The sequence below is a fragment of the Pinus tabuliformis genome, chromosome Q, assembly GCF_031772625.1.
Source record: "Pinus tabuliformis cultivar Carrire ecotype Pingquan chromosome Q, CPIR1, whole genome shotgun sequence".
NCBI lineage: Eukaryota > Viridiplantae > Streptophyta > Pinopsida > Pinales > Pinaceae > Pinus > Pinus tabuliformis.
Genome location: NC_142296.1, coordinates 1,377,228,968 through 1,377,239,267, shown reverse-complemented (window position 1 = coordinate 1,377,239,267; position 10,300 = coordinate 1,377,228,968). Strand labels below are relative to the sequence as shown.

Below are 10,300 nucleotides of genomic sequence, written 5' to 3'. Positions count from 1 at the left end.
TGCTAAGTGAAAGCCTACGGGAAGGTGTAAAAAACTCTTTTGTTTGATTAAATAATCCTAAATAATACAATGTAGGGCCTTTTCAAGACAAGTACAATTTCTAAGGAGCATGAACCCTCAAAGTAATGTGTCTCCTCAAATCTAGGACAAAGGGGCTTCAATGCAAAGCATCCAACCACCAAAGGCCCTTCAAATGTCAACGCTCCACATACAATCTTCAAATGATCTTTTGCCAAGTGGACAAATAAGGCTCCAATATGGGCATCCTAACCTCTAAAGGCCACCAAAACACTCTCCTTCCTTCACAAGCAATGATTCCAAATCTTCTTGCATGGAAGCATGTGGATTTTAAAAAAGGGGTTGTTCAGACCAATATCATTCAAGTCCTAGCTTATGACTATCCAAAGGGCACCCCAAACACTACATAAATCAACTCCATCCAAAACTTGTTTAAAGTCAGCCAAGTTGAGTCTGCTTGTTCAACTTAGATCACTTTTAAAACCTCCACAAACACAAGTTGGCTCTAGGGATTAGTTTGAAGGTCAAACCTCCTTAATTTCTTCATGTCAATCATCAATCATATGATATATTAGGTTGGCCAGTTCAATTAAATATGAATTTGTAAGGTCAGAACTTCATTACTTATTTCCAGCATCCATATGAATGTGTATGCATACAATCACTAGTCCTATTATTTCCCTTTATCTTCGGTCTGCCAGGACACTATGTTTCAGAGCACCTCTGTTCGCAGTCCTGAACTATCACACCATAGGCCAGTATTATGTCGCAGCTGTTTTTCATGCCAAATCTTCGAGAACTAACGGGTTATCAGCAGATAAACAGTGTTCAAGGCTGGGAATTGAGAGGACGTTGTCCTTGCTCATATACATCAGTCGAGTGTTAGATGTATATTTTTCATCAATGGATTGTCTTATGGATCAAAGCGTTAACTGTACACACCAACTTTGCATTTCAAAACTGCAACTTCAATTGTGTAACCATCATCTTGTACATTAGCATAAGACACATGTTCGACCTGTTCTACTAAGAAATACTGGATCTTATGCCAAATAGATCACTGTAAGCAGTTTCTCCAATGGATGGCAGGCTCCAAGCCTACACGGAACGCAAGGTTTGACATCCCTTTGCTAATTCCCAGGGTACCTGCGTGCACACAGTTTTTAGCAACAGTACCTCTTAATAATAATGATGTCATTAAGAAATGATATACAACTCCAGTCCTGCTTCATATCTCCATCCTTACTACATGCATTGACAAATGATTTGTATGTATGGGTATCAGGTAAGATGCCATCTTGAACTGCTGCTTCTCATTAATCATCATGTACAGTAAGGTCAAAACCAATTGCCAATATATCTTCCTTTTGATATGTTATCATAGGAATCCACACATCATCCTTATCTTTATTAAATTATTGTGATAAAAATGCCATTGATCGTGTTTCACTGCTTCCAAATGCTTTGATCATTGTGAAGAAAACGATCAGCCAACCTTTGCAAGGCCCCGGCAGCATCTTCAAGTTCCTCATAGTCACAAGATGATGAACTCATTCTCGCAATGCATCTTCTGATGTAGCTTCTCACACAATGCTATCACCTCTAAGGTACTCTCCACGCAGAGATACAAAGTTTTTCCATATGACAGTTACAAAGTAGGACTCTTACAAATCTTGCAAGAAAAAAGAAAAACGTTTTTGCTTCAGGACTCTCCTTTTAATATCCAACAGAATTGTAGGTAAGAGTCTCTAAAAGAGTCGATTCACCTTTGAAATAATGGAAAGGGTTGCTCCCTTGCAATAATTTCTCAAGTGAACATTTTGGAGATTAACTCACCACTATGGGTGTCACTACATAAAGTAATGGCCAACTTTTTTCTGTGACTACCAAGCATGTATTCCTTAACCTCTTCCTGGTCTGCAGCATAAGTCTTGTCTTATAAACATTACCTGCCACCTCCATATATGCCCAGCCCAGATTTGCAAACGTTTCATAAAATTCCTCAAATTGAAGGTGTCAATCTAACTCCCACAACGACTTTGTATACCTTGTCATTTAACTAAAGTAAACTGCAACTTGGTGTCATTTGAAATCCAATGCCTTTTAACTGTTCTCACTTTTTGCCGCATCATCCCACCTGCCATCTGCAACATGAATGCTTGATAGAAGTTCATAAATCCATAATTTTCAAGCTCTAAGTTGCCAAGATGTTCCAGTTCAACCCTCCTACCTTCAAAACGCAATGAATTCTGGATGCATCAAACAAGGACCTACACAGCAGGATCAGCTTATAATTTCATCTTTCTTAATAAAGTCTTGAGCCTATCTGAAATAATATGCATGATCGAGAAGATCAACCATGCAAGCATAATGTTTCTGGAATGACACTTCTGACTCATGCTGTATCACTGTTTTTCGAGCTCCCTCCATGAGTCCTGCATGATTGCAAGTACACAAAAGTAAGAGAGATTAATTTGGTAATAGAGAGAGAAAAGAAATATTTAAGTAAAAGAAATTAATTTGGTAATAGAGAGAAAGCAAAGAAATATTTACATCCTTGTACATCCTTGTAATTATTACAATAGCTATAAATTCAACATTGTGTAAAAAACTTGTAAATCCATGCAAATGTTAATCTGGAATTAGCACCAGCCGCAGTCAATAGACTGAACTTAATTAGTCCTTTGTTAGAAAGGAGAGAGGGAAGTGCTGTTAAGATTCTAAAATATATTAAGAACAAAAAAAATGTAACTGAAAAGGAGGCATATTCTTCAAACACATAGTAGCTATCTAGGTTGAAGCACAAACACCTAGCTATAGAACTCCACCAAAAAGACCGTTGAAGATTCTGAAATATATTAAGAACACAATTAAAAAGTAACTGAAAAGGAGGCATATCCTTCAAACACAAAATTAGCTATCTATGTTGAAGCACGAACACCTAACTATAGAACTCCACAAAGGAGGCCGTTGGAGTATGTCAATAGGAAGGATGGAATATTGGTAGCCAAAGATCAGACTAATGAAACATATTGAAAGTTTATGTTGAGCTTAAACGATTTAAATATTGCTGAAGGTTATGGATAGCCTACAATAATATCCCTATCATCGACCTTTGGAGAGTCCATTTCACATAGTAATCGGTCACAGTTTTTATGATTATTCAAAATGTAACAATATGCTGCTATAACAAGCAGATACGCTGATGAAAGGCACATAATCAACTAGAAGAGCTTGATTGTTTGTTTATTAACTGCAACCTGCCTCCAAGTTCAAAATGGGTAAGAACCAGACTTTTCTCATGCCATATTCATTCCTTGCACCAAAAGAAGCAAGGTGCTTGATAGACCGGGTTGGGGGAGATCCCCACGTGTGGGTATGTTCAAACTTCACACTAATAAAATAAAATGAAGAAAAATATCCAACATCTTATATATTTATTTTTAAAGACTTCACCATAAAATAAAATGACATCATATTTATCTCACTTTCTATATTTAAATTTTAAACAACCATAAACTAGCATAAATCCATCTTATCCTTGGATCTATCATCTATGACCCATTGATAGGGATCAAAAAAGGCCAGGTGCAAACCTCAAACATCTTTTCTCACACTAATGGATATTGTTTGAACTAAAATTAGGGGGTTGTATCCATACCGGTACAGCTTGCTATATCAAAAAAATGGGAGAAATCTATCTCCAATACTCATATCGGTCCATCTCTATCTCAGGATGGGCAGGACGGTGAACACTTTTTTCACCAACTCCATGCTCTAACATAGCTACTTGACAAGTTTTACAAACTAAATACATAGCATGATACGTAGATAGAACATACCTAAATTTTTAACAAGCCTCAAAGGGAGTAGATAAACTTGGCAAGCGAGGATTGTAATCCCAATGCTTTGTTCCATTTAGCTTCTTGTTCCCAGATTTTCTCCCTCTCATGACTGGCAGAGAGCTTAATGTTTGTTTCACTACACCTGCATTAGGGAGAGTTCTAATGCCTGCATTTGTTACCCCTAGGCTAAGGGAACATATTTCCCTGCTGTCACTAATTATTGTTCCTTCGGTGGATTATGGATTTGCTGTTTCACCATTTTGCTGCTGTATTTCTTCTCCAGTTTTGTATTTTTCACCTTTTTTCTTTTTGCACTCATCTTCTTCCTATCAATCTTCTAAGGACTTCTTGTGGCTCCTTTCCCACTCCTTGCTTGGAGCAGTGAAATGATTTTTGGAGGTTTAAACTGGCAGGGTAGATGGCTTAGTTGACAGGTGCCTACATTTCTTCCTAGCAAACATTGGCATTGTTTGCTTGTCTCGATAGGCAGCAGTGGGCTATCCCTTCTCACAATCTTTTTTGATGTGAACATATTCATGGCACACACTACACCGGAATGGGAGTTGCACATAGTCCAGCTTCTGGAGGTGATACTAGCAATCCAATATTAATTGTATTGCTTCAGGGAGCCCTCTCTCAAAACCAACATTAGCGCAGATGCATGCACAGGTATACCACTTGGATTTGGTGGCTGCCCTGTCTAGGAATTTGTCCATTGCTAGTGCCTATAACATGGAATGTCAGATCATGCCAAAAAATTAATAGCAAACACAGAAGATGGACCCAGACTGGTACACTTCCAGGATTGTCCTCCTTGGAATTGAATCTAGTGTCAACAATTCAAACACAAACCCAGAGGCCCCATGACGTAGAGGCCACTGTAGAAGAGCAAATTTCTATCTTCCTTGAGATGAAACAAGAAAGTGACATAACCGCTAACACAAAGGAAGATATTTATTAGCCCTTCATCAAAGGAAGCCAATACTCTTCCAACCAGTGTTCGACATCTATGCGACTTGGCAATTGCACCATAGACTTTCCTGCTAGGAATTTTTCCACAGATAGGAAAGCCTTACATCTAGGGGACGAAGCAGAAATTTTGATTTCTGGAACATCAGAAGCAAACCTCAACATATATTATATAGTATATGAGAATGCAAAAAGAATGAGGTTTGCACGCGAGATTTTTTTATGCCTCTCAGTGCTTAATATATACAAGGTTAGGATTAATCTAGCTAGTTTAACATTTTGTCATGGACATGGTCTGGGAAAACATACATCCTGCTGTTGCAAACCATTAAAATCATCAAATAGTCACCCTTAAACAAATACACAAAATTCCATGTCGCATCAAACATTGATATTCAAAGTTTGTCCTAAACACCCTATTAAATATCATATAAAGATGGCATGAACAATAAAGAATTATTATAGATATGCTTCATGACTTAAGCTCAGTTCGTAAACGCACACAAAAAAATTCAAGAACTAGGTCATGCCCATCCCCCATTTCATTTCCAGATCCATACACAGAATATCAAAACAATACCTTCAAAAGAAACAAAAATAAGAGTTGGATTCTGGCTGCCAAACTCCGAAAGTAATATCAATATGCATGCAACTGTGCAGACACGCGTGTTTCCCCTTTTGATCAGCTTCACCAGTAATCCCGACAAGAACATAATCCATTCTTGAAATGATGAAAACGGATGCTATCCCTCATGATAATTTCTCTGCTTACTATTTTGGAAATGAACTTAGTGGCATTGTGGCAGTCACCACAAACACGAAGATTCTTTGTGATCCTGATAGGGGTTCCAGGGCTTGTGCTCAGAAGCCCAAATGCAATAGCCAGCTTCTCACTGTGAACATAAAGTATGCTTTCCTTGACCTCCTCTGCCACATTATGCAATGCAGAGTTTGTACTAGGCACATACCCTGCCTCATCCATCTGCCTAGACAAGGTCTCTAGCATTGCATAAATTTTGTCAGATTGAGGATGAGTTTTATCTCCAGCAATAAATGCATGAATCCTGTTATTTACCTCAACGAAGCTGCACCCAGGTGACTTTTTCACCTGTCTTTCTTTGATCATGACCCTCACCTTTGCTACACCATCCCACCTACCAGCTGCGGCATAGACATTTGACAACAACACATAATATCCAGCATTTTCAGGGTCCAGTTCAAAAAGGCATTCTGCTGCTTTCTCTCCTAGCTCAACATTACAAAAAATCCTGCAGGCACCCAGCAGGGCTCCCCACACACCAGTATCAGGTTTTATTGGCATCATTTTTATAAAATCTTCAGCCTCATTTAAAAGGCCGGCACGGCCAAGAAGATCAACCATACAAGCATAGTGGTCCGACCTGGGTGTGAAGCAATACTTTTGGCTCATTAACTCGAAGTAATGTCGGCCTTCATCCACTAGACCTGCATGACTGCATGCAGACAGGATACAAACAAAGGTGATATGATCTGGCTTCACCCCTTTCTGCTGCATTTGAGAAAAAAGAGCAATGGCCTCCTCACCCTGCCCATGCATTCCATATCCTGCAATCATTGTAGTCCATGAGATTATATTATTTTCAGGTATTCTGTCAAATACTTGACGAGCAAGCTCTAGACTTCCACACTTAGAATACATAGCCACAACAGAATTTCCCACAGAGATATCTGAGATCAAACTACTTATAATTGCATAGCCATGAATCCACTTGCCTTGATGCAGAGCTCCTAAATGAGCACATGCCTGCAGCACACTTACTATGGTTACAGAATTAGGCAACATACGTACCCATTGCATCTGATGAAAGAGTTCCAAAGCCTCGCCAGCATGTCCATTCTGGGAATACCCAGCAATCATTGCATTCCATGAGACAACATCTTTCCTTGACATTTTATCAAACAATCGACGTGCAGTCTCTATACTTCTGCATTTAGCATACATGTCTACAAGTGAATTCATCACACAAATATCAGATTCCATCCCACTTCTAACAGCATAATCATGAATCCATTTACCTTGCTGCAAAACCCCTACCTCTGCACATGCCGAGATCACACTTGTAATGGTGAAGGAGTTGGGTTTCACCTCTAATTGCTGCATTTGATTAAACAGCATCAATGCTTCTTTGGCATAACCAATCTGAGAATACCCCGTAATCATGGCAGTCCAAGAGACTACATTTCTTTGAGACATTTTATCAAACACTTGGCGTGCATCATCTATACATCTACATTTTATGTACATATCAATGAGTCCAGTCCCGACGAAAACATCTGGTTCTATTCCATTGTTGACAATGTGGTCATGTACACCCTTGCCTTCTTTCAGATCTGACAACTCGGCACAAGCTTTGAGTACAAACGAAAAGGTGAAGTTGTTTGGTTTTATTCCTTCATCTTGCATTTGATGATAAAATGCCAGAATCTCTTCACAAAGCCCATTCTTGGCATAAGCTAGGATGATAGCATTCCATAAGAAAACATTCCGTTGGCATATTTTGTCAAACACTTGGAGTGCATTCCCCAAATTTCCATATTCAGTATACATTTTGACAAGCGTGGTGCCCACAAAGGGGTTTTGCTCAAATCCAGTTATCAGCAGAAGCGCATGCAGTTGGCAAAGTGAGTTGATGTCAGCGCATTCCTGCAAGAGGGAAATATGGGTTTTGACATTGCTACTGAAGAAGATATCAGGGCCTACCAACTGTGTTATTGGTGTTAAACTTGGTCTGGATTTGAATTTAAAAAAGCGTATGTGAAGTAGTTTGCAATAAGAATTCCAGCAACGGGAGGGATGGTACTGAACCGGAATAGCAAGTATCATGTTTTTCAGTTCATCGTTCATGAGTTTGATAAGCTTCATTCGTTTTTCCGAAACAGCCATCGGTTATATCATGTTATCAAAGTTTAATTTACGTCGTTCTCTTTGGAACCACGATGGAATTATACTTGTGTTGCAAAGAATTTAACAGTGATGGGACAGATTTGGAATACGAGGCATCACGAACGCTATTACTTCGATGTTTAGTTATACGGATTTTAGATGTTGAGTCATACGGTGCAGTGTGGGGGTAATTACTGTGTTGGGAAGAGTAATGGCTTCATTTGATGAAGGTGATAATAAATAAGTAAAGATTTCTTTTAGCGTTTTTTTTTAAGTTTTTTTTAGTTTAATTTTTCTAAAATTTGGTAGGAATTTATTGAAATTGCAAATTTGACAGGTAATTTCTGCTCAATCAAAATGCATTAGAGGTTTTTCAGATTGTTAAATCTATATATACAATCAAAAAAATCAGTCCAAAAACCAATTTAAATAACACAAATTAAGATTTTATCTCAAATTTATCAGTAGGATTTCAAATTTGTTCACCTAATTCTAACACCAGAAAATCCAAAAAAAACACACTAAAAACAACTTCAATTACTTATTTAATACTAGAAATTTTCTTACCAAACTATTATTTTAATCTCACTCTATATATTGGATCATTTATGTGTTAACAAAGATATTGGATTCCAATAAGAGTTAACTAAGATATTAGATTGATAACGAGTTAAGATATTAGATTGATAACGAGTGCTTGTTAGGGGTGAGAATGTTGGAAATGCAACTCCCACTTTTTTAATCACTCATGTAACAGGAGAATGGGCAGGTCAGTGAGTGTCTTGTGTGCATGAAATGCAAGGGATATGATAGTTGTTTCAGACTATATTATCTAGCATGAAAAGCTATAGGTAAAAGCTATATGTAAGAATTTATATGTACAAGGATAAGTGATATCTACTTTGATGGTGAAAAAATCTTAATAATGTATGATATTGTTTTTAGAGTCTAGTTTTATGCCGATAATTTTTTATATCATCATGAAAGTACATGAAAATATAATGAATATGTGAGAGAAGAGGTTTTATTTTGTTTAAGCTTTTTCACCATTATAAAAAGACACATGAAAATATAATGGATATATGAGAGGAGGGTTTATTTTGTTTAGAGTTTTTCACCATTATAAAACCAATGCTAATTTATTTATTTCACAAGTTTATATGTATTTTTAATAGGATTAAGTTCAAGCGTGAAGTAAAAGAAGACAAAAAACTGACCAAAGAATTGAAATGTCAAAATGTTGATATACATTGGGATAAATAGTTAGAATGAGTATTAGAGAGATATTCAATTCTAGAGAAGAGTAGAGAATCAAGTGAGAACCTAAATAAGTATGCTCACAATTTCAAGATTGTACTTATAAACTATGTTATCCCCAATAGAATTAGTATTGAATTTGAACATGTGAATTTGTTCATAATGCATTGGCAATGGTTAGTGTAATTTATGGAAGATCATTAACTTGCAAGTCATTTGTAAAGTAGGAGAATTTGGTACAATATGCTCATGTTGTGTTAAATTGGCTTCCTCACTAAATCTTGAGTGTCAATGTAAAGAAGCTCAATCATTTCATCTTGTAGCTTCACAAATTGCTCCCACATGTTGAACCCCAACCTTAATAACAATCTCTACACCTACTAGTGCTCATGTCCTCATGTAGCTTCCCAAAATGCTCTAGCAAGTTGAACCCCAACCCTATCAACAATTCTTGCCCATACCAATTCATCTCTACTACTACATTATAAACATTTTATCATCTTCATGTATGAATATGGATTTTCCATGGGTTTCGTAATCCCCCTTCTTTAAACATTCCTAACTCTACACCCACTTGTACGGAGCCTAAGGAAATCTTACTTGTAAGTTATATTGACCTTCTCAATTATCACTCTATATCTCTTTACATATTGTATAATTCTTCACGAATAAAATTATAAAAGAATGGTCATTAGTAAGGCATTTCCTTTCTTTTTTCCCCAAAATGAAAATTAGATTTAAGGTACAAATCCTTAGGTTTATGTAATAGCATTCTCCCTCACTTTAATATTAACATTATTAATGAACTCAGTGCCATCCCGAGTTATCCCTTTCTAACTTATAATTATTATTTATATGATGCTACAATATATTACAATAAAAATATTATTTTATAAAACAATTCATTTTACATCAATTGTTATTACATGTTTATGTGATATATTATAAAATATTGTTATAATGATATTTTTTTTAAACCAATAGTATTTATATCAACCAAATTTGGAGAATGGGTCAGAGCCCTTACAAAGTCTTATTGAGATCTGACTCTGGAGATTTTCTATAAATCATACAACATTTAAGGTTGTAGTTCTTCCCAAAGCTGAAGATATATCTAATTATCATTTTACAAGAAGCTCCTAGAACCAGGAAATATTTACATTGCAACATAGATTAGATTATCAAAAAAGGAGAGACCCAACCAGAGGCCCGTCAATAGAGACCATTCCCAAGGGAGCAATTCTTTCATTGGCTTCGAAGCCTCTTTCTTCCTAGCGCAACACTAGAA

General features: G+C 36.8%; 1 protein-coding gene across 1 annotated transcript in view; it reads right to left on the bottom strand.

The window, feature by feature from the left end:
- Positions 1-526: 526 nt before the first annotated feature.
- Positions 527-10,300, bottom strand: part of LOC149225072 (pentatricopeptide repeat-containing protein At4g13650-like) — a 33,904-nt gene continuing 24,130 nt past the window's right edge. Inside the window, exons 3-4 of the mRNA XM_089388343.1 lie at positions 5,413-7,755; positions 527-2,453 (exon numbers count right to left, since the gene is read on the bottom strand). Of these exons, the coding sequence (XP_089244469.1) occupies positions 5,521-7,755 (2,235 nt within the window). The 3' untranslated portion in view covers positions 527-2,453; positions 5,413-5,520. The remainder of the gene's footprint in view (positions 2,454-5,412; positions 7,756-10,300) is intronic.